This window comes from Tamandua tetradactyla, chromosome X (assembly GCF_023851605.1).
Source record: "Tamandua tetradactyla isolate mTamTet1 chromosome X, mTamTet1.pri, whole genome shotgun sequence".
Classification (NCBI taxonomy): Eukaryota; Metazoa; Chordata; class Mammalia; order Pilosa; family Myrmecophagidae; genus Tamandua; species Tamandua tetradactyla.
The window spans coordinates 95,600,849-95,626,450 of NC_135353.1; the positions used below are offsets into that span (position 1 = coordinate 95,600,849).

At 39.4% G+C, this 25,602-nt stretch overlaps 1 protein-coding gene across 1 annotated transcript in view; it reads left to right on the top strand.

Moving 5' to 3' along the window:
* The window catches only part of NEXMIF (neurite extension and migration factor), a 244,269-nt gene extending 221,164 nt beyond the window's left edge, over positions 1-23,105 (top strand). Inside the window, exons 2-4 of the mRNA XM_077145395.1 lie at positions 15,773-15,898; positions 16,576-20,941; positions 21,541-23,105. Of these exons, the coding sequence (XP_077001510.1) occupies positions 15,820-15,898; positions 16,576-20,941; positions 21,541-21,631 (4,536 nt within the window). The 5' untranslated portion in view covers positions 15,773-15,819 and the 3' untranslated portion in view covers positions 21,632-23,105. The remainder of the gene's footprint in view (positions 1-15,772; positions 15,899-16,575; positions 20,942-21,540) is intronic.
* The last annotated feature ends 2,497 nt before the right edge of the window (positions 23,106-25,602 follow it).

Consider the following 25,602-nt stretch of genomic DNA (forward strand, 5'->3'; position numbering starts at 1 on the left):
ATCCACTGGATCATATGGCACAAGTGGCAGATAAGCTTGTACAGCAACCTGGATCTGTCACAGAGCCTCCTCTTGTTCCGATACTCACTTAAAACTAGCAGCTTTTCTTGTGACTTGATAAATGGACCAGAGTAGCACTCCCAAGTGAGGTATTGTCTCCAGAGTCCAAAGAGGCCAACTAGGCATTGTGCCTCTTTTTTAGTCATAAAAGCGTCCAGATGCAACAGCTTATCCTTCAACTTAAGAGGGATATTTTGACATGCTCCACACCATTGGACACCTACAAATTTCACTGAGGTGGAAGACCCCTGTATTTTTGTTGGCTTTATCTCCCATCTCCTGGCCCATAAATGCCTTACCAATGAGTCTACAGTAGTTGCTACTTCTTGCTCACTAGGTCCATTCAACATGATATCGTCAATTAATGGACCAGTGTGATGTGTTGTGGGAGGGAGTAATGATTAAGGTCCCTGCATCAAGATTGTGACATAGGGCTGGAGAGTTGATATACCCCTGAGGCAGGAAAGTGAAGGTATACTTCTGGCCTTGCCAGCTGAATGCAAATTATTTCTGATGGTCCTTACTGACAGCTATTGAGAAAAATGTATTTGCCAGATCAATAATTGCACACCAGGTAACAGGCAATGTGTTGATTTGCTCAAGCAATGATACCATATCTAGGACAGCAGCTGCAATTAGAGTCACCACCTGGTTAAGTTCACAATAATCCACTGTTATCCTCCAAGACCTGTCTGTTTTCTGCACAGGCCAAATAAGAAAGTTGAATGGGGATGTGGCGGGAATCAGCACCCCTGCATCCTTCAAGTCCTTAAGAGTGGCAGTAATCTCTACAATCCCTCCAGGAATTTGTTATTGCTTCTGATTCACTATTTTGCTAGGTAGGGGCAGTTCTAGTGGCTTCCACTTGGCCTTTCTTACTACAATAGCCCTCACTCCATGAGTCAGAGAACCAGTGTAGGGATTCTGCCAGTTGCTGAGTATGTCAATTCCAATTATGCATTCTAGAGCTGAGGAAGTGAGCACAGAAGGGGTCTGGGGACTCATTGAACCCACTGTGAGACAGACCTGAACTAAAACTCCATAAGCCTCTACTCTGACTGGTAGACCAGAGTGACGTTTTGGATCTCCTGGAGTTAGTGTCACTTCTGAGCCAGTGTCTAATAGTCCCCGAAATATTTGATCATTTCCTTTTCCCTAGTGCATAGTCACCCTGGTAAAATCTGTGGGTCTCCTTGGAGAAGGCTGGAAGGAAGATTAACTGTGTAAATTTTGGGCAATGTAAAAGAGTCCTTCCCCAAAGATATCCGGCCCTCCCCTCATTTGAGGGGTTCTGGGTCTGTAAACTGTCTCAAATCTGGGAATTCATTAAGGAGCCGTGATTCTGTTTTTGTAATCCAAGTTGGACTTCTGTTCACTTGACCTAGAATTCTTCTGCTTAACAACTGAAACAAGAATTTAGTAGACTGCCAATCTATTTTACTTCTAGGTACTCAGCATCTACCAGCCAATACCACAAGACGCTGCGAATCAGATTATTTTGACTGCTGCTTTGAGTCTGCTGTCCTTTATGGTAGCCACACCCACCTTGTGTATGGTGATTAACTGTTGCCACATGGCTTCCGCCAACTCCAGATCCAGTCATGGCTATTGAGTTTAAGGATTCCAGCTCAGTGACAGCAGTTCCCCCAGTAATATCTGACCTACAGCGAAGGGTGACCACAGAACTCTTCAGGGATGATGGAGCTAGTCTCAGGAATGTACTTCTCAAGGTTCTGGTGAAAGATTGTGCTCTGGACATTCTTGGGGTGTGTGAGCAGTCTCCCATGATAAATCCACTCTATCATTCCATCTCTCTAAGCCTCTGGATCCCCTCATCTACACTTATACCAGGGTAGTTCTGGCATTTTGACCTCAGGTAATGTCAGCCACCTTTTGGTCCATTTTCAGCCAACCATACAAACTGTTAATGCCCTTTCTAACTTCTCGAACTACAACATTAAATGCAGAATCTCTGCTTCAGGGTTCATATCAATAAATTCAGCTTTAAAATACATTCCCACACATAGTCCCCTGATTTCTGTCTATATAGATTGGAAAATTCATGCAGTTCTTTTGGAGTATAGCATACCTCCTCATGGGCTACACTTTTTTTTCTTCTATTTTTGGCATGTGCAGGCTCTAGGAATTGAACCTGTGTCTCCCGCATGGTGGGCAAGAATTCTACCACTGAGCAACTCATTCACTGCCCTCCTCATGGTTCACACTTTGCACCTTACCTGTCAGGACTTCCTCAGACTTTAGTCTAGTTATAGGTCTTGAAGAAAAGAGGAGTCATGAAAAGAAATAGAAGCGTCTTTCAAGACAATTACCTCAGGGCATTCCATTGCAGTTTCAACTGGTGAAACAGGAATATAGTCACTCCAGACAGAGGAGTGAGGGTTGCTTCCCAAGGGGAGGTGGTTACAGGGTTACCAGGAAGTGAAGGATTAATTTTGTTAGGTGGCGTTTGGATTGCCGACTCCTTTGAGGAGACTAGAGGCTGAGAAACTGTTTCCTCAAGGGAGGCTTGAGATTGGGAAGCCCTTTCCTCAAGGCAGTCGATTACAGTTCTGGTCTGTCTATCAAAAGTTCAGAAGATTCCAGGGATCCTGTTGCCCCATCACCATCATTATCAAGCCATATACCCTCATCCCACATTTCAGGATCCCATTCTTTTCCAGTCAAAGCCCTTACTTTAATAGCAGACACCTTACAAGGTTGAGATTTTAGTTTACATTGTAAATCTGTGACTCGCACAATGAGGCTTTGTGTCTGATTTTTGGAGATCTCAAGTCTGCGACCACAGGAATAAGATTTTCTTTCAAGCACACTTTTACATCATTAACATTGTGCTGAAGTTTCAAATTTGAAGCCTTTGGTTCAACCCTTTCTCTCATCACTGTATCCAGCATATCTAACAACAGCCAGCCAACGTCATTATACCTCTTAATTCCACAAAACTCCATAAAGGTGTCAAAGACATTATTACCCAGAGCCTTGTCTCATATAAGCATACAATTAGCAGAATCTAAAGGTGATATTTTGAGTATCTCTTTCGCCATCTCACCCCATGGACTGTCAGTGCCATCTTGATTATTGAAATCGGAGTCATTAGTGCCTCTGAGTCTAGTCAGAGTGAAACCAATTGTAAAAATTCATTTTTAAGATTCTGTTTCTCAAGAACCACTCCTGGTACCAAGTTGTGTTAGCCAAGGTTCTCTAGAGAAACAGAAACAACAGGAGAGATCTGTAAATATGAGATTGATAAAGGTGTCTCACACAACTGTGTGAATGAGAGGGTCCAAACTCCCTAGGGCAGATTGTGAAACGCCAAAAGAGAGGCTCACTGGCTGAAGAAGTGAGACTCTCTCTTCTTCCTTAAAAGTCTTCAACTGATTGGATTATCTCATTAGGGGAGACATGCCTTAGTTAATCTCAGATGTTATCAGCTGCAGATGCAATCAACTAACTGATGACTTAATACTCCGGCCTTCTGGTTTATCAACCAGCCACAAAAGATCCTTGCAGCAATGGTCAGGCCAGTGCTTGCCTGATGAGACAACTGGGCATAATTATTTGGCCAAGTTGACACCAGAACCTGACCATCACAGTAGCCAAAAACTGTGTAACATAATTTAAATTGAGTTTTTGTCTTATTTCATTAAGAATGTTTTAGGTTTACATGCCAATGCACTTATGTACCATAAGTGACAGCAAGATGGATAATCCACAGAGTATTTATTAAAAACTGACTTTAACTTCTTTAGTCCCCAATGGTGTGATTTCTTTCAAGGTAGCTGGTGACCTCTTAAATACTCTTATATCCATTATCTCTTGCAGTTGAGTTCCCTAGAGCCCTGCTAAGTAGAAAAGTTAAAGACCATCATCTTCATTTTATAGGGTCACACACAAATAAAGGTAATAAGGCAATGATTAGAACCCAGAGACCCTGGCTTCTAGTCCACCATGCCTCTTATCTACAGTCCTGATTCTTGTGATTCATTTTGAGTTGAATAATCATCCTAAAATACACTTTGATCATGTCACTTCCCTACTTAAATTGTACTGAATAAGGGATACAGTTCATGGCCTTCAAGGTCCTTCCAGCCCATCTCAACAAATTTATATTATTACTTCCCAAGTCCTTAAGTTTTGCACCTGCAACTCAAGAGAATAACACATTTTCCTGGCTTTCAGTATGATGATTTTCAAGTGACAGGATAAATGTGATATTCTTACAAAACTGTAAAGCCTTTTAATAGTCCAGTTACAATATTCACTTATTAATTTCTTAACTTTAAAGTAGAATTGAACTTGGAAAAATAATAAATGACTTTCATAGCTGTGCAAAAATCTTTGTCCTTGGATATAACATTACTATGTTTGTTTGCCTAAGTTAGAACTGACAAATTCCAAATAAGTGCTCACTCTTGATTTCAGATCATTGTTCTTCTGGATGGGAACCTACCACAACCTCTTCTCTTGTTTTCTTCTTATTTTTCTTTCAAGGGATAATTTACACTTAAAGAGTTCAATTAGATTGTTTAGAGCAGCATGTTAATGAGTTGAAGCTTGACCTATCAGTCTTTTGATGAGTAAGTATATTTATATATGACCCCACCAAAGACTGGACCCTGGCTGTCAGCCCAGGTATCTCAAAAGCCTGTGGAGAGTGGCATAACTGTGAACCTAGGGCAGCTGTGTGCTGGGTTTGAATCCTGATCCCCTCTCCCCACTAGGTAGAAGGTCCTGGAGAGTTACTTAACTTTCTGCCTTTCAGTTTCTTGTCTATTAAAGGAAATAATAATGCTGATCTCATAAGATTTTTGTTTGAATTAAATTAGTGAATATATTGAAAGTACTTAGTAGAGTATCACTCAGGTGATATACTAAATTATATATATATATTTTTTTTTTTTTTTCTCACAGTAACCCTGTGAGGTAACTATTTTTTTAAACATATAAGGAGCTAAAGCTCAGGAAGTTTAAGTGATTTTCCCAACATCACATAGCTGTTAAGTTGCAGAACTGGGACTAGAAGCCAGTTTACTGACTTCATTCAATATTGATCTTGCTCTGTTTTTTGCCCCAACTCTATCCTCCTCTTCTACTCAACTCCAGAGGAACATAGCACTACTTAATTATTAGCCATTATTATTATCACTATTATTATATCACATACCACCTGCCTTTGGAACAGAAATAAGTGTAGAGAAAAAGGGAGAGAAAGAAACTAAATGGATATTTGCTCTGTACTAGGCACTGAGGGGAAGTATAACAGTAATAACAGAAAGCTACTTTTGGATTACAGCCCAAAGGTTGGTTTGGGATTGTTGATTCCATAGCCCAGATTTATTGGAATAAATCTGATCTGTGAAATCAAGGAGTTCAGATCAACAAATTCTTATGTCATCCACCACCACTATCATGATGGGGACATTCCATAAGTGACAAAGTGCCTCTGACCTGTCAACACACAGATGACACCTGAAGATTGTGAACAACCATGGATTACTAGGTGGTTGGGACAAAACACATTTGCTGCCTTGGAAACATAGAGTAACCATATGCCACTAAATAAAATTTATGAAATCAAGTTTAGGGTATCTTGATTATAAATGTGCTTAGACATAAACAATTTGATAAAAATATAGAGTATGCAGATGTGGGAGATGATGAAATGTTATGTAGCAGTACTGGAGTTGCATTGCTAGGCTAAAAGCAGGGTTTTTTCTCTATGCCTTTATTTCTTTGTGGTTTCTGAGGAAGCTGTTAGTTTCTTTTCATAGTGTGGCATTTGAGTTTCATTTTAATTTCCAGGTTATGTTTGTGCTTGATTGGCACTGTGGTAGGTTCGTTAAATGTTGTTTGCCTTCTGCAAACCTTGATTGTAATAGAGTCTTAGGTAGAAGGGAAATTGAAATGTACTGCAGCAATAAAATCCAGCCAAATGGAGTGTCACATCATCAGGTTTTCCAACTCCAGGCAGAGCCTTTCTGTAGAAAGCACATGTTTTATTTTAGATGGGGGGAGGTGGTACCAGGGTGCTAAAGGGCAGATACCTTCAGCTACTTAAACCAATTTGCATTTATCTTAATTGCACTGGAAAAATTATCAAGACTTTGGCTGAGAAAATAAAAAACTACAGAATGGCTCTTTAAGATTATTTTGAACCCACAGCATTCCTCCAGTATGCAAAGCCTCTTTTCCGGAATCCCTCGTGAACCATGGCATGAGTTCACGGTCAGGTCATGCTCCTTCTTGTTGCGGGCCCATATCCAAAGGTGGACTTCATATCAGGGTGTGGGAATGTCTTCTGTTATTCTCTTTCTCACACATGGCTGGATAGCTTGATTGGGACTCAATTTTATTATTTTTGTTGTATTTTCTTTTACATCTTTTAAAAGCTCATTGAATTTGTTTCTGATTTGTACAAATGATTCTCCTGCTGTTCCACTGAATTATAAATTGTTAGAGCTAGAATCATCTGGTCCAGCTTCTCCGTCTAATTCTTAAATCTGTTATTTAATGTTGCTAATTGTTGCCTGGCTCTGCTTGGATAGATCTAATGATAGGGAGTTCACTTTTTTCCTTATACCCATCCTCTAGCACCCATTTCATCTTAACCATCTTTGTTTATACCTCAAGTTACTTCCAACTGTGGTCTGACAGAACAAGTTCAGTTTTACTGGTTCTATGACAGCTTTTTGGGGATTTGAAGACAGAAAACCCATTTGTTGAATTTTCTCCCCTAGGTTAAACATTTCAATTTTGAGTCCTTTGTTCAGAATTTTTCCTCTGAATAAATAATTTGTCTATATCCCTCATCAAAGTTGATTGGAATGTTTACATGTTCCTTTTCTTCTACATTAATGCCAGCACATATCCCCTGTTCATGTATCTCTGTAGACTATAATTTTTTAATGTTAGGTCATTATCACTGACATATGATTTAATTAAAAACATAATCCTGAGCCTTTCCTTTCCATCTACTTTCTCCTGATTCCAGGAGACAAACATTCTAATTTGGCATGACATTATCTGGCCCAACATTGCTTGACATTTGAAGTACTGAAAAGTTCATCTTTCTTTGCTTTAGTCTTATGGAGTAGTTCAAACTCCAGGATGATTTTAAAGTCTTAAATCTTTCTGGGGATGTTTTTCATAACATCTTTGAACAGAGTGACACTACAATAAATGAAATGTGCTGCACTGGATTAAAAGGTTTTCTCCCCAGGATGGCAAGCTTGCAGAGAGCATGAAACCTCCCATTAGACCTTGGACGTCTCTAGCTGTCAGTGCAGCAACTCTGACTCTACTAGGTTCCTACTCTCCATTATTCAGGGCAAACTGTAGCCAGAAAAATCCCTGTCATACATACATCTTGAGTGGTAGCAAGGCAGAGAAAAGGAGATATAAGAAGAGTCAGAAATAAAAAAGAGAGAATAAGAGAGATAAGGGACTCTGTTATGATAAGCTTATAACCTGAATCCAGGTAATTAGAGCCAAAAACCAATGGAACCATTATTATAAGTTAAGAAAAGGGAAGAGACCTCATAGAGGACCAGAGTCATACAAAAGATGGGCAGTGATGAGGAACAGGCAAAGAGAAACACTGGTAAGTCTGAATATTGAAGGACAGGGGTCTATATTCCAAGGAATTAAGATACCCACCGCCAAAAGTTAGGTCTCATAAGGTATACTTTTGGTTATGATTTCCTTTGAAGATTTTCTGCTAAGCAATGAACTTTTTTTTTCTTTGGTTGTATGGGCCAAGAATTGAACCCAGGTTTCCCATATTGGCAGGAAAGCATTCTACCACTGAACCTATACTCCCCTGAAGCTAGGAACTTCTGCCAGGATTCTGTAAAGTAATAGACCGGGTATGCTGGGTGTCTATCACAATGAAAGTGAATACGTAAAATTTACTGGGTGCATGCCATAGAACAGTACGCAGTAGATAAAAAAACAACAGATTAGATATGCACGTAGAAGTATATTGGGCCTCAAAAATATGGTTCTTAGTAAAAATTACAAATGAGATTTTATCATTTACCAAGAGTGAGATACCATTTACATGAATTTTAAAATATACACATATGACAATACACCTGTTAAATGAACACATTCAAAGATACATATTTACCATGAGAGAGATATAGGAATAAAAGAGTATAAATAAATAATTCAAGAAAAACCTTGCTTGGATCAGTAATGAGTTGAGGAATATGATGGCTCCAACCTTCTGCACCTGAAAGCAATAAAATAAGTAAAATGTTAAGCCAGCCCATACGAATAAGAAAGGTTACTAGATGAATAGTGTATAAGAATAACAGTGCTATACAACAGAACTTTCTGTGATAATGAAAAGGTTTCCGTATCTGCACTGTCCAGTGTGGTAGCCACAAGCCACATATGATTACTGAGTGCTTGGAATGTTGACTGAGAAACTAAAGTTTTAGTGTGACTGAGGTACTAAAGTTTTCATTTTATTCAATTTTAATCGGTTTAGATTTAAATTCAAGTGTCTACATGTGGTTAGTGGCCACCACATTGGACAGCAAAGTTAGAAGCTGTGAGTGAGTTCAAATACTGGCACAAAAAACATAAATAGATGCTGTAGTTGTAGAAAACTGTTCTTCCAACACTTGGTCCCACCTATATATGAGAAGATAGTAAAGGAAGCTAGGAAAATGAAGATCTCTAGGAAAGAACAGCACTCAAACTTGTCTTCTCCAGTACTAGTTTTGCCCATCAGTAGGTAAATATCCAGAAGCCTCTAGAAGTTCCTCCCTAGTGTGGAATTGGCTACTAGAACTGGGAAGAGTATTGCAGAGCCAGCTGTTGCTATTCAGCAAATGTGTACTTTGAACATGCAATGGATGTTGCCTTTAGTACAGAGTGCCATCTATATAACCTTGGGCCTCAGCTAAGATTGGCTTGGACTGGGTGCTGGAGAAGATACCTCAATAAGCTAATTCAGAGACTATGGTGCTCTGAGGGCTTGTTTGCTGCCTTGGGTATGGAAGACAAAGAATGGCCAGGAGTCAGAATCAAGAGATAATAGTGATAGATAATTGCTGGGCTGCCAAAGAACTCTGACTAGAATGGCAGCATATCTATTCTTAGGCCTAACCCATCTTCTTTTGTAATGTCCCCACATCTTGAGCCTCTAGTCATTTCCCTTATGCTTTGATAGACATTCCCATGCCCATGTGGAAAATTAAAGGAATGTGAGAAAAAAGCTTCTGATGTGAGAAAGGTGCATGGCATTGGGGAATTGGGCCCTGTGGCACATATGGATTCCTAGGTATTTTTGTGGGGTTATTGGGATTTTATTTTACTTTCCTGGAATGAATAAAAATTTTACAGAAGTTGCAAAAATATTTTCGTAAACTGACAAACTCATCTTAAAGTAATCTTCTCCACACATAAGTAGCTAAACAAAGAGATAGCCTAGTGGAATTCACCCACTGGTGGAGGATGCCTGGACCTTCTGATCTTAGTGGTAGTGACAGGTCTCATGGCAGCTACCAGCTTATCAGTTTGAGGGTGACTGCTGTGCCCCACCACAAGCATATCTGTAAAGGGAGTGTGGTGGAGTTGGGGTAGGATCTGAAACAGTAGTATCACCACTTGGTAGGTGTGTTAGTTAGATTCAGTTGTCAACTTGGCCAGGTGAGCATACCTAGTCTGGTTGCTGTGGACATAAGCCAATGGTGCGTGAACCTCTTTTGTTGCTAATTACATCTGCAGTCGGCTAGGAGGTGTGTCTGCTGCAATGAATGACGCTTGACTTAATTGGCTGGTGCTTAAATGAGAGAATGCAACGTAGCACAGCCTAAGCAGCTCGGCATTCCTCATCTCAGCACTTGCAGCTCAGCCCAGGCCTTTGGAGATGGAGAAAGAAGTCACCCCAGGGAAAGTTGTTGGAACCCAGGGGCCTGGAGAGAAGACCAGCAGAGACCATCCTGTGCCTTCCACGTAAGAAAGAGCCTCAGTGGAAAGTTAGCTGCCTTTGCTCTGAAGAATTAACAAAATAAATCCCCTTTTATTAAAAGCCAATCCATCTCTGGTGTGTTGCATTCTGGCAGCTAACAAACTAGAACAGTAGGTGTTGTCCAGCAGATGTGTATTTAATGAGGACAAGCCCAGAGTCGAAAGGGAAGTTGTTCTTGTCTTCATGAGGAGCGATCAGAGATGGATTCATTTTCCTTTAAGCTGTTGACATATAGGCCAGAGGGACTTCTTCCCTTGGTGAAAGAAATCCTAATTGGTCCAATATCTGGAAGGCTTATACTTGGGATTGACAAAACTAGAAGAATAACCTGAAAGTAAAGTCAAAATACAGAAATAAAGATTATAGCCAATCCAGGAGTCATCTCAAAGAGATATCTGCTATTTCAGATACACTTCTACTTTTCCTAGACTAATTTGTGTTTTTCACTTATGTTTTCCTCATGGCATAGTCTAGAATATAAAATAGGTACTTAATAAATGTGGGAAAAAATAAACATACATCCACACCCATGAGACACTCCCCAACTTCCAACCAGCTATTCATACTTGATTTTCATACAGCCTCAAGAGACTTAAGGAAATGGATGTTTCACTAAGGCCCAGCTCCATAGATTTTCATCAATGCAGAACTGTGCTGTGCTTCACTAACTAGAATAGAGGATGCGTACTCCTCTTGCAAACATTCATGCTAGGAAGGCCTTGGAACTATCTCTGAAATTAAGAGGGAGGGTCAGGTATTTTACAAATGATGAAACTGAGGCCCCCAGTTAGTTGTAACAGCTAGCTCAACATCTCATGAGGAGACCACCATAGGACCAGGATTGATTCCAAGATTCCTGAGGCAGGATGGTGGTATTACTTTTGCTCATGGGATCTTTTATATTTGGTTGTGTGTTGTCTTCAACTTATTTGAAACCATTTATAAATATTCTTGTCTACTTACCTAAAAATAGCAGAAAGTGGGTAGATAAATCTAATTCTTTAAGGGTTTTAAATAAATACGGCAATTAGTTTGATGTTTATTTCTTTATGTTCTTGTTTCCTGATATGGGGTTAGAATGAAGTAAGAAATGAGTAAAAGAATGTAAGAGAAGACTGCTATGGTAACTTGGGACTTGTAAAATTTTTTTTCAATTCTTATGGTCTCCCTGGCCCCTCCACCATTTCCCGAAAAAAAAACCTTTGCAAATGTTGGTTTAACTGGGCATTATTAATAACTTGAATTTATTTATTTTAGCATTTTTAGATCAAATTAGTTCTTAGTTCTGCTTGTCTTCCAACTTCTGGTCCTTTATGCACAATCCTGCTTCCGTAATGGGAGAAAAAGGTCACTGTGACCTTTAGTGTTCATGAATATTGTTATCGTGTGTGTGTGTGTGTGTGTGTGTGCACGTGCGCGCGTGTGTGTATGTGTGTAGGGAGTTTGAGGTGGTGGTGCTTGGGTGCTTGAGCTGGTATTGCTCAAGGTGACAAAACTGAACTCTAGAATCCAGAGGCTGGAAGAACAGTGCTTCCTCTTCAGATGGATTTTGGATTTGCCTTTCTTTTCCCCCACCTCCATCCACTTCCCAAGATAAGCAGGGAAAGCTTTCTTATTTGTGCAGCATTTCCAAAACTAAAGACAAACAAAAAGTTAGTAGCCCTCTGATTAGTGGTGATTTTATTTATAACCTGTATTCTACCTGGTAGGTAACTTGGTGACATGGAGATATTTCTGGAAGGTAATACACATTCAAGGAAGTGTATGTTTTACCAACTCTCGGTAGGACCATTGGCAAGTAGCTTCTCCTTTCTTGCCCTTGGTTACCCCATTTGTAAAACAGGGATTTGGGAGCTACACTATCTTCCAAGATGCTTCCAGCCCTGTGGTTCAGTGACAGTATTTCTGGAAAGAATGTAATAACATTTTAAATTGTAATTAACGGGATGGTTTACTAGTCAGAAAGAGAGGTTAGAAACCATGTAGACAAAGTCAAAAGATGATTCAGCCAAAAGTTATTACACTCAAGCATTAAATGTAACTTCATACTGCCTGACAACAAACTCTGTGCCAGAATACAAATGGTTGTTCCTTCCAATGATTTATGATCTTGCACACACCAATGAGTGTTCTAGGTTGGACTCTTTGTGCCTAATGTGTCATTATACTGCCCATACAGGTGTGGAGACAAGCAGGAAGTGGTTCTATTTGAAAGAAATACCACCATCTTTTACCTGAAACACTGTGATTCTTCTTCTATATCACTGGTTCCTTGGAAAACATGGGGGAGAGGCACCCAGGTAGAGAGAATATCAAGTGCAAAACACTTGTAACCAAAAAATTGTCTAGCATATTAGGAGAAAGGAGAGAGTTAGAACATTTTGAAGTGATGGGGGAGGTGAAAGATTGATTGGGAAGTTTGGTATATGCAAGGTGAAGAAAAAATTTTAAGGTAAGTTGTCAGGCCTGTGATTCTGTAACAGTTGTTTAGAGGATAGACTGGAGTGGGGAGAAAGACATGGCATCTCATGAAGTTCTCTCAATTTGGAATGCCTTTCTCCCATCTCTGCTCCCCCATCCTCGCTTCCTGAAGTCCATCCTTCAAGGTACATCTTAAATACTGCCGCTTCTAGTAAAGCCTTCCATGGATCTCCCTCCTCTCTAAAAGTGGAATGATTTCTCTCCAGTTTAGACTCTCATAGAAACTATCTGTCTCTGTTTCAGTGTATTATACCTTTATAATGATTTGTCTATAACTTGTTTAACCTACTAGACTCTGAGCACCTTGAGGAAAAGGATCTAGTCTTACTCATCTGTCTTACCCACTGGAGTGCCTGGTACAATACCACGACCACAGGTAGTACCTAGTAAATTTATTGAGTTGCTTTGAAATGGTATCCCAGTAATCAACACTGCTCAAACTCCAGAGGTTGTATCATCCCAGGTCCATAGGCAGAAGCATAATTTGCTGTCTTGCCTTGTTTTTTTCTCTCTAGCTGGGGAGACCAAGGATGGCTCCCAACACAAATGCTGCTGTGGGTCATCTAGATGCTGAGGCTTAAAGGCCTCTGAGGAAGAACAGAGCAGCCAACCAGGACAGGCTCTAGGACCCTTCCTTAAGCCCAAATGGGGGGCGGGGCAGGTAGGAGGGGTTGTTTTTCTGGTTTAATTGAGCATTTCCTTGCTTCAAATACTTGTCTCCATGCTAATGTTAATTTATCATGATCAATAAAATAATTTGATGTATATTCTTCTAAGAGTGCTAATCAGTTTTAGCTCAAAATGGATTTTAAAAACACCACAAAATTGGTATCTTAAAATGCTGATCAGTGAGGAAAAGCTAAAGCAAGATAAAAAAAAACTGTTTGTATTGTAGCTATAAGAAATTATAATCCCTCTCGCAAACAATTTTTATAAGCAGCCAAGGTATAAATAAATAAAATGTAGGAAAATTTATTTATTTAGGCTGTCTCATTTAGAGCTGAGATTTGAAAAGTCATAGGAAAGGACTAAAGGATTGTCTACTCAGGGTTTAACCTTCTAATTAAACTATATCCAGCCTAGTGAAATTCTCTTTTTCTTCCCTTCCCAGTTTATGAAGCTTTCATATCTCCTCTCTACTTCTTCATCTCTTGTCAAACTGTATTTCCTCTCTATTCTCAGCTCTTTAAAAGTCCCTTTACTTCAGATCCATAAATCCTGGTCAGATTTTTCCATTAGAGAAGATTTATCATCTTAAGGAAATAATATCTCAGAAATAAAGTTAGAGCAGCATTAATATTTCCCTTGATATGGTGTTCTTATTCTGTCTGACAAGATTGGATAATTATTGATACTTAAGTGTATTGCTACTGTATATATTTCATGGCACATTAATTTTTACTAATAATCAATACTTGTCTGAGGCAGCTGCTCTTTATTTCATTATTTAATGGGGGTGAAAGTAAAAATTGGAAACGTGGAAACAGTTACTATAGCCCTATTTTGTCTAGGGTTTGGAAGTAGAACTTCCTACTGAACTGTTCATTTAAAATAAAAATCATGGTCTCTGAACCAGGAGACTTGGGTTCTTTTCATAGATTTGCCATTATGTTGTTTTGTGACCTTAGCTATCATAGCTTCTTTGTGTCTTGGTCTTCCTGGCGATGGGCTTACATGTAGTTAACCATAGGCATAAATGACCAGAAGACACTAAATTATTGAAATATACAAATAATTTTCCAATTATAAGAACCTGCCAAGGTGGAAATAGTGGAGGGGTTAAAGAGGGATAAACAATAAATGAAGTTCTATTGAGGTCCTACAGAGCAGTCTATGGTGGTAGTATGATTTCATCTGACCCATAGAGTCCTCTCTGAAAAAGATGCTCAACCATTCCATTTTTTCTTTGAGTTCCATCACAAATGAGCCATCCCTGCAAAGAGATGGAACTTTGACATTGCTATGCTCTTCCCTCCACGTTTTAAAAATTTCCGGCCCTCCTTACTGTGAAAATACAGCAAATAAGTATCTCTTTCTCTTTTTCCTTGCCATCCATGGCAATTGGCTTCTCTCAACTCAGGTCTTGTAAAATGAGAATAGTTTGTTATTTTTTGATACATAAATGTTAAGGGAAAGTGGGAATCATCAAACATCTTTAAAACTAGAAGATTGCCTAGTACACACTTATTATAATATAGATAAGGAAATAGGCCCAGAGCGGGAAAATATTTTATAAATTGAATTGTTGCAGACTGTGTCTGCTGACTGCTTCTTGTTCCCTTAATTCTGAACCCATCTTTTATAAGATATGCATGTATTAGGATAAATGACTATACAATTGAGATTCTTGTGATTACTACTTGGCTATCTGCAGTCTATGCCTTTTAATAAAGGGATAGGTACTTGACTGGGAAGAAAATACAGGGTAAGGGGGTTTTGAATAAATAGGAGGGTTATAGACGTTGTAGTGACCTTCATCTCACATGCCCCATTTCCATCACCCTGTATTTACTACCACCCAGGTAGATGGGCAGGAAATGAGGGAATATGGATATGTATACTATACCCGAAAAATGCCATATGATGCTGAGACCTTACAAAAATTCCAAATCTTCTTAGTAGTCACATTTAAAAATCTTGCTGTGTGCTTGGAGGAATACTTGTCAGATCAGCATTTAGGCCACGAAATTTGAAAAAAAAAAAAAACAACAAGGAATTCTCTATTCTTTTATCCTTTGCACTTAAATTTTAAGACACAAATTTGGAAAATATCTCAATGTGATGTGTGTGTATATGCCTGAATTGGCTTGTTTTGAAGAGTTTCTGATCATACAAAGTGGAAATGAGGCAAACAAATAAAGCTGATCTGCGCGTGCGCGCACACACACACACACACACACACACACACACTCCTAATTGAGCAGCCATGATTAAGTTAAATTTATTAGTACCTGCAGAAAGATATAAATTTGACCTGCTTCCTCGGATTTCAGTTTGGCATAGTATGGTGGCCTTGAGGGGTAGAAGAATCTAGAGATGTATGATTGGCATGTGTTTCCAAAATTGATGTATATGGTAGGTATAAAATATGAAACAAAAGCAATAGTAATGAAGCCAGTCTAGAAGTAGACAAATTCCAGTAAGCTTTTTAGATCCCCTCTAGCTGAAATAACCTTAAAACACAGAATAAAACAAACTGAATGACTGATATCATATATTTTAAATGTGCAGATTGGACAGCATTTGGACTTGGAATGAAACAATAAGAGGTGACATTCATGGATAACCAACAAGATATAGCTGTTGTTGCTTCAGCCAACGGAGAAAACACTCTGATTAATGGGGTCAAAGAAAATGGTAAGGGAATTTAATTATAGTATGTAATATCTCTCTTAGTAGTCCTTTGTCATTTCTATGGCTTTTCAGTATTCACAAAGTTGGGGTGGTTTGAGCCCAGGATACTTCTGAGATCGATACTAATCCTAAACTTCATTCCACCAAATCTATCATTGGGCTAGAAGGATCTACAAGAGGTTATCTAATCTAGCCCCTTTGCCCTCCCAAATCATTTCTATCAGATGAATACAGAAGTTCTTCATAATTCATAATGAATTAGAAATATGCTCTGATGTAAGGCTTAGAACTTCTAGATTCAGTAGGATCTTCCAGAATATAGGTCTGGAAGATGAAACTGAGTCTTACAACTTAAACCCATGAATGTCCCATCTGAGCATTTTCCCACTTGGAAATCTTTGACTTTCTAATTGATCAAGCAATTCAATATTTTCCTAAATTCTGAGTTGACTCTTTCTCTGAGGAAGAAGCTGAGCCTAAATAATTATTTTTCACTCATATGAATGTTCAATATAATATCAGAGTTGTTCTTTAGCTTTGTAGTTTCTATTTCTAAAGTTTGAGAAGCTGAGGTTTAGCTTATATGAGATCAAGTGTTAGAAACTGATCAAGAAGAAAGTTAATGAGTCTAATCTAAGACCCTTGACTTTATTCCTGTCATTTCTTTTCCTTTTTTCTAGACTCAGAGGACCAGGATGTGGCCATGAAGTCATTTGCAGCTCTAGAAGCTACTGCACCAATCCAGACAACACCAGTGGTTCAAAAAGAGACCCTGGTGTATCCAAGGGATATTCTGCCTCTGCCGCCTAAGAAACCCTATATGCAGAGCCCTCCCTCTCCTTTGGGCCTGATTGAAGCACCTGAGCATGCTGCTAATAGTACTTCTGTGAATGCTATATCCCTCACATCTGGCATTGCAAAAGGCCTGAATACATGGTCACTGCCCAATGATTGTGAGAAAGCTCCATTCGCCATAATGGAGCCTGCAGGCATGTCAACTCTGAATGGGGACTGCCTCATGCAGCCAAGCCGGACTTGCTTGGGCTGCTTCATGGAATCCAAGGATGTGGTAGATCCTGAGCCGGGGATCAGTCTGAAAGTTGGTGATCTAAATAGGGATTATGAAACCTGTGCAGTCTCTGATATAGGTATTCAATGTATTAATGCAGGAGAAAACATAAAATATGGAGAGCAGCTGCTCTCAGATCAGCTTCTAGGCTTCCCCCTACACAAATCAAAGGCAGGAGATAGACGAGAAGCTGAGAAACCTGACATCGACTTGGAGGATCCAGCTCAGAAAAATTATTATGAGGCATTATTGTTGGATAAGTGCAATACAGAAGAGGCTTTGCTTGCAAATTCCAATCAGGATTGGGGTTACTTTGAGACTTTCATCAGTGAGAGTAAAATTGAACTGCTTGACCTCTGTTCCAAGAATGAGCTGTCTGTCAACCTATTCTCTGAAGAAGATGTAGATAACTATATGTTTGATGATGATGAATCAACACTGGGCAGTGATGTCTGTTCCCTGAAAATTCGATATGAGTCCTTCCAGGACAATGTTCGAGACAAGACCACCCTTCTGATGCAGGAGGATGCCCAGTTCAACTTTTTTCCCAGTGTCTTTACTACCTGCCCCAAAAGGGAGTCTAAGAGTGGGGCCCTGAAGCAAAGCAGTGACCTTTCCCAATTCAAGGTCCCTGACATGAGCATAATCTGGGGGGAGGAAGATAAAAGCTTGGATAAGAAGAAAAGCAGAGAAGAAGGGCAGGAGGACAAACATATAGAGAAAAAAGATGGAATGGAGAATGGAGAAAAATCTGCTTTAAATAAACCATGCAGTGGGACTGAGGTAGAGCAATTTAAGAATTCAAAGAAGGGCCTTCTTGGTAATTCCTTGGAAGCATCAGGGAATTTCAGTGATGAAAATTCCTTCATTGAGGTCTCATATGATACCATGGGGGAGATCAAGGACTGTAGCCGCTATATGGCTCGGGACACTAATTCCAGCAGCTCCTCCTCCCAACAGAACTATGGGCTGCGAGCCAAGAGAAAAGTCAGATACAGTGAAGATTATCTATATGATGTTGACTCACTAGAGGGTGAAAAAGTAAGTGAGAGGAAGGAATGGCTTCCAGGTGGTTCTAAGGAGGAAGATGATGATGAATGGTGCCCCAAAAAGAGAAGAAAAGTAACCAGAAAGGAGCCTCCTGTTATTATTAAATATATCATCATTAACCGCTTTAAAGGTGAGAAGAACATGCTGGTGAAGTTGGGTAAGGTGGATGCCAGTGAGACAACAGTGAATTTGAGTGACAATCAGCTCAACAAATATGCCAAGCTGGCCCCCTTGAAGGGCTTCTGGCAGAAGAAGAAGAAGCAGAGAAACAGCCACACAGACTCCATCAAGATACCCTTAGGCCCAAAGCAAAGCTTTGAACCAGGTAGCTTTGAAATTTCATACCTGCCACCTGCTCGCAAACGAAAATCTAAACTTGGCAGCAGGCACAGGATTCAAAGAATTCCATCTATGGAAACTTCAGCAAATAGTAAGCAGATTTCATTTAGCAGTGATCAGAAGCAAGCTAGTAATCATAAAGAAGATGGAAATCTGAAAGGCACACTAAAGCCAACAGCTCTGGCTGCCCCCATCTGTGCAAATGGATCACATGTAAATGACGTCACAGGCCCTGACTCAATGAAAGGCAAAACCCAAGATACAGATTGTAAGGGACCAGAGAGGAAAGTACTCAACAAAATCAAATTTAAAAGTGAAGCTAGGTTAAAATCCAAGAAAATCAAAGCTGCACAAGAAAGCAAGTCAAGTGCTCAGATGAGCCCTCTCTTGGAAGAAGAATCCTCCAAGGCTAATTTAAAGAATGAAACTATTCCTGGAACCTCAAACCGTCCCGATCTATCTGAATTTCATGAGGTGAAGGTTGTTAAGAATTCCAATTTCCTACCAACCACCTGCTCTTCTGAAATGCCTCTATCATCTGCTAATGTTGCCACCAATATACCTGTTATGCCTGGAGGGTATCTGCAAACATTGTTAGATGCTTCTGACTTGTCAAATAATACTGGTATCTCATATTTCAACCACCATTCTCCAGAGCAGAATGATGGCAGCCTCACTCAAACAGAAAAATCATTTGTATCTCTTCAACCTACCCAGGACTGTGTGCTCTCCTCACCATCTGAGTCTGAGCTGCAGCACTCACCACATAACTTCAAAATGGAATCAAGCAACTATGGGAATATGTGGCCCAACAAGTCTACTTCTGGCCCCCAGGAATTCTTGGTCGAAGTCTCAAAGGAGTTAGCTTCTACCCAATCCAGTGAATTTGGAGTCTCTCAAGTAGTTTCAATGGAAAACAACCACACAGCTACATCATACAATCCAATCTGCCTCAATGGTGGTGGCAGTAGTTGCAACAAACTCCTATATACCTCCATGAAAGACACCCAGATCCAATCTGATGACTCTTATCAATTATGTCACTTTAACAACGGAGACATCTGTTTTCCTTTCCAACAAGGTCCAGTCAATATGGATGATGGTCGGCTCTTTGGCTTTGAGTCAATGGCCCCACTGTCTGTCAGCTCAAGTAATTATTGCTCCTTAAATTTGAAGTCCTGTGAAAAGGATGGTGATGATGATATCACTGATGACTTCCTGGCCCATTGCAGCCCCAAGCTGGTGATCCAGCAGAGCATTGATGAGATAACACCATTAAAGGAGTCCACTGACCTCCTGGATATCTCTAATTTCACTCCTGACAAATTCCGCCACTCTTCCCCCTCAGAGATATCCCCACCTGACACTCCCAGCCTTTCCCCTCAAATTACCAGATGTGAGAGTATCAAGACACTAGGAACATTGAAAGGGTTTCAAGAGGGTGTCCCAGGACCATTGGGCAACATGGAGAAAATCAAGTGGGACTGCAGTACCCTTTCACAAATGGATGATGGATTTACTTTAAATAGCCATCAGTTTCAGTTCCATATGTTCAATGATGAGGATTCTGTCAGCATGCTCCAAAAAAGCCCTTGCCTGACAACATTTAATGAGCCATCTGGTCAAATTAGCACCACTAACAAAGTGACAAAATCAAGAAAGAAAAGTTCACCCAGCAAGAATGGGACTGTGAACCAAAGCTCTTCTCAGAAAAGCACCAGGAAAAAATCCCCCAAGGCCAACAACAAAGGAATTGAAAAGCCACCTGGCAAAACCTCCCGCCAGGTTCCTAAGACATCAAAGAAAGGGAAATACATGACTGCAGTCAATGGAGAGAAAATGCAAATTGGCATTGGCTGTGGGGGAAGCCAGATCAACAGCATAGCCTCCACTGGGAAGACATTGGCTGAATGTATCCAACATAGTGGCCCTATGGCCTCTGTGAAGATGCCAAATCAGAAAGGACTTTCTGGAGATTGGACTTTGGGGAAGGAGAGCAACTCATCCTGGAACAACATAAGCATGGGCACAAATCCCAATAGCCTCCTTGATGATGACCAACGGGAGTTTCAGGAGCCTTCCTATATCTTGTCTAACATTGCCTCTGGTATGGCAGATGTGCAGAGATTCATGATGGCCTCCATAGAGCCCCTTTGGGAACCCATGGAGCACCATGGGGACCCCAACATATTCTACTCCCGTGAGTCTAATAGTCTAAAATTAAAAACCCTCAAAATATTGGCTGGGACACCACAAGAGTCTAAGAAAAAGATCCACAGTGGATCTCCAGGAGCCACTAAGAATCACAGGTCAATCAAAGGTGTGAGCAAAAGCAATGGGAAAGCAGCAATAGGTGATCCTGACCATGCAAACATACCTGGTTATAATGAGGACTCTCATTCCACGTTCCTTGATAAAAAATATAATAACCTGAGCACTTTAGGCAATAACGGACCAACACACAAAAAGTTATATCGTCACAAATCCAGCTCCAAGGCCCTGAGGGATGAGAAGTGTAAGGGAAAGCGCACAGAGCGAGAACAGGTCCACAAGGATGAGGCTGGGACAGCTTCTTTTGAAAAACTGAGGTAATACTGCACCAAAATGACTGAGATGATACACCCTTAGCTTTCCTACTACCTACCAAGCCCACAGTCCATAATTTTTTCCCTCTTGAAAGCAAAAGTTTGCATGAAAGAAACTGTCCCATTCCCTTCTTTTTCAAATTAAAACAGAAAAGAAAAGTGCATGAAAATCCCTGTAACTTTAAGCCACCCCCTAAAACGGGCAGTTTTTGTTTTGACTTGGCTAGAGTTAAGTGGAAACAAGGCTACTTTTTCTGCTGTTCAGCATTAGTTTTTGCTTATTGAGAAAATTGTACTAAAATGTGCTGTTGAATGAATTTGGAAAAGGAGGAGCTTTGCAGTAAGAAAGATTTTGAACAACAGAACTTAAAAGTTATGTAGACCAAAAGCCAAGATCATCTAAACAAAAAAAGCATTAGTTGGAAACCAAAATCTCGTCGTGTGGCAATTTGGAGTGCTTTCTAGTGTCTCCTGCTATTTGTATCTTTTTTCTGCTTCATATGACAGCTAATATGATGTAAACAAATTTAAATTGTATGATCCCTTTGTGGACATACACAAAAGCTAACTAAGATGGCATAAATTGTTTGATTTTTCTGCAGGGATTCCGACTACAATCTAAAAGCAGAAACAACATTTTGGGTTTTACCTGTGTTTGAAGAAGAGACTCGCATTTTCCAGAAAGACATTTGATGTTTGTCTTTTATTTCTTTCAAAATAGGCCTTGTGGTATGTATGTTGACATTTAAGTGCTTAAAAAAAAGGAATTTCCATCTGTGGGAATAAGTCTTTGGAAACAAACTTTACTCTGATGTTCTATGTAAAAGACTTAAAAAGTCATACAGTTGCACAAGTAGTTTATGCACTGTTTACCCACAAAGAAAAAAAATGAAGAACATTGTGCCAAACTACAAACAAGTGACTGTACTGTATATATTTTTACTTCTTTATCAATATTTGGCTGTGAGTATTTGGGGAGTTTGTCCCTGTTGATTTACTAGAAGCATTCCAGTGATTTTTGCTATTAACCACACCCACTTATGTGGCTAGCACCTGTAGATCACAATGGAAAAATAAGTTATGCTACACAAGTTACCAAACCTTAAAGGATACTGTTTGAAATGTGCCAAATTTCCTTACCTCATCTCACAGATTCACTTCACCCCACAGTTTAAAGCACATTAATGAATATATTATACACACATACATTATTTTAAAATTTTATGCTGTACTTTCCTATATAGAAACATAAACAGTTAAACAAGGCACAACGAAGGTTTGTTTGTTCCATTATCTAAGGGTTAAAATGTTGGAAAAGTCTGAAAGTCACAACAGGTAATTCCATCAGGGACTCTAGTATATGCATTTACAGAACCTTTTACAAGGAAACAAAACAGCTGCTTTGAAAGTTTGTTTTCTAAAAGCAAAATCTGTAGCTGAAAATTATTTACAGTACAAAGTTATATTGCTGATATTTATATCTCAGTTTTATATATTTTATATTAGTCTGGGATAAATTATAAAATAGCTATAAAATTATCACTAATGATAAATGAACTACATAGTTTGCTTTTATTTAAATAGTTTCCTAAATGTCTTACTCCAGTTTTGTCAAAAGTGCACTCATATCATGGCTTTAGTGTTCTTTAAGTGTTTAATCTTGCAATGCCAATGTCATTTAAAGAAAATGTTAAGGCATCCCAATTCGACTAAATTTTTCTTCCTATGAATTAAGTGAAGTTAATGTCAGATAAGTAGAATAATTTGTAGTAACAACTAATTTAGGCCATATAATATTTAGTCTGATGATGACTAATATTTGATGCCGCACACTAAACTTAAATCATAATTGTTATATAAATTTAAAAATCTCAGTTTTTAATTCAGTCTTTTTTTTAATTCACAGCTCCAACATCCCACACTACTAACCTTTTCTCCCCCTTTATTTAACACTTGACTTCTAACATTTGATATATTTTCCTTGCACAGTCGAAGGCCTATGTGACCGATGACTGATGCATTATGGCACAGATAAGATATTGGATGTAAAAGCACTTTGTAGATCATAAAGTGCTACACAGATATAGGGGGTTAATACTATTAATGTTGTTGGTTGTTGTTGTTGTTACTCTTACTATTCTTACTAATATTGTTACTAATCTATTAACTTGGGAATATATAGGCTGGGGAGGGAGGGTGGAGAATAAGTGGGTGGGGGAAAGAGGATATAAAAGAGAAGATGTTTCAAAAGGAAAACTTTGAGCAAAATATGGACCTACCTAGTCATTGCCACCTAAATGTATTCAGAGAAGTAACATTTGAAAGTAGTCAGAGAGAAATGGAAGGAAGCTTATCACATACATAAGTATACAGATTTCCTAGTCCTTGATTCCTTTCACCAGCCTGCTTTACTACTTACAGAGAGGTAGTAAAATGAACAAGCCTGTGTTCATGATTGTGTGTGTTCCCAGCATCATTCTCTAGTGTCCAAGGGGATGAGTGGGTGAGGAGCTTTTTGTGAGGCTGGTTCATGCCCATTCTGAAGCTTTGACACCTTGTGTGCAGTGAATCCTGGAAAATTTCTTAGTGGAAAGGTGCCAGATGAAACATGTCTCCTCTACAGCTGCAATCTCAAAGGGGAAAATAATCAAACTGGAACACTTTCTTCTATTTCTCTACTCTGATAATTAGCTGCTTGTATTAAATGCTTTAGCTGGTTCCTGGGAATGGTCTTTGTTTTGTTTTTGTATGTTCTATTTTGCAGCTGAATTTTGGCTGGAATCACTCACATTGCATATATTGTGATCTCCCAAGACTCCAGACCTCATAGTCACCTGCTGACTTACAGGAAGGGAGTGCTTTCTATGTAATCAAAGGGTAGCAATTAAAGAAGAAATAGAGAAAATGTTCCATGAGTACAATGTGTTTTAAAAAAATAAAAATGGGAAGTTGTCCCAGTTTTTCTCAGTATCAGTTCAGCAATGGAGAATAGAGTGGGTATGGGGTGGAAGAACAACCTGAAACTGTTGGAAAAAAATAATTTCTGTCTTTTCAGAACTTGCTATCATAAGTCTTTTGGAATGGATACTCTTTCAGCTGCTCCTGTGGAGCCAGTTAAGGACCAATTCTCAGGCATGGCACATCCCTTTCTCTGAAGAGAATCGGCATTTTTAAAGCACCTTTTTTATTGACCTGCAGTATATATTTTTAACATATAAATTAGTGACTCATAACTAATCCCTTTGTACTGAAACATAAAAAGAAACTGAGTTTGAAAAATAAGCAATAGGATAAGAATTGAGGGCAGAAGATGCTTATTCTCTTGATTGCACTTATTATCTCTTAGTACATTGTATTCTGAGTTCTTCAAATTTTAGGGTTTTGCTGGTTCTTTCTCTGTTCTCACAGTTCTTTTTCCTCCCATCACAACATAGTAGGCCTGACTTTTTGGAGATTCTTTCATCAACCAGCTGTTTAGTGGAGTGAGGACCAATGACATGAAAAGTGGTGTTTTACCCTGTCATTGCTATCTCAAATCAGAAATATTTAATTCTCCTTGGTCTGAAATTTCTGATTTCCACTCCCTTCTAACCTCTCACCTCTGAGAAATTGCTATCTTATAATACCTCCCCAACAGGGTTCAATTTAGTTTTTACTTTCCTCGAAATGGCGTTCTCCCTTATTCTTCTTACTAATGTCATCCTTGGTGTTAGATTTTTCCTTCTTTTATGTTCTTATATCCCACCTCCCAAAATTGTCAGAGTGTAAGAACCTTGGCCAAGCCGCTTTCTTCTTGAATTTCAGGGTGGAACCTTCCCATTCTTAATTATTTTTAATTGTCATGGTCATTTTCAGAGCTAATTTTAAAACACACACACACATGCAGAACTATATTACATGACTGAGGAAAATTGGAAGCTCCTTTTCCTTGAAGATGTAACAGTAGTCTGATCTCCTTTCTGTCCTAGTTAGGTGCTATATTATGTGGAACTGGGTGCTGAAACAGTGACCCTGTCTAAGGGTCTTCAAGATTTTGTGTTGTGTTTGGGGCTTTGATAGCTGGCTGGGACACAGTGGCCCCACCTATGAATCTTTCTCCCAGCTTTTCCTTCCATCTTCTTTTTGTTACTTTGTGCAGTTATGTGTTAAAGGCCCTAACTTTCCCAATTTTCAAACCTCCTCCACTACCTTAACCATTACTTCTTCAGCCGTCACCCTGAAGTCCTTGGTGCTAGGTGGGTATTTGTGACAACTTTCACCTTCTCTGACCTTTTTCCTTGCTGGGAAGCATCTGTGGGGGGTGGGTGTTGGCGGGGGTAGGTGTGTGTATGTGTGTGTGTGTGTGTGTGTATGTATGTAAGAGAGAAGGTATAGGATGCTTTGAAAGCTGCAAACAACTCTGGCCAGCATCCTGTGCTCTATTATATGAGGTACAATCCTCGTGAATTTCCCTTTTAGTGAGTTCTAATTAGCGTTTACTGCCTAAAGAGAAAAACCATGTCCAAAGACCTCTTAACTGAGCTCGGTCTTTGCAAGCTGAACCAGTTTGATGCAGATGCACAACATCTTAAATTTACAAATGCTCTCACAACAGCTCTAAGAATTGAAAAGAACTAAGTTTCTGCACTCAAGAGGAGAATGGAGCACTAGCTAGTCCTAATTAG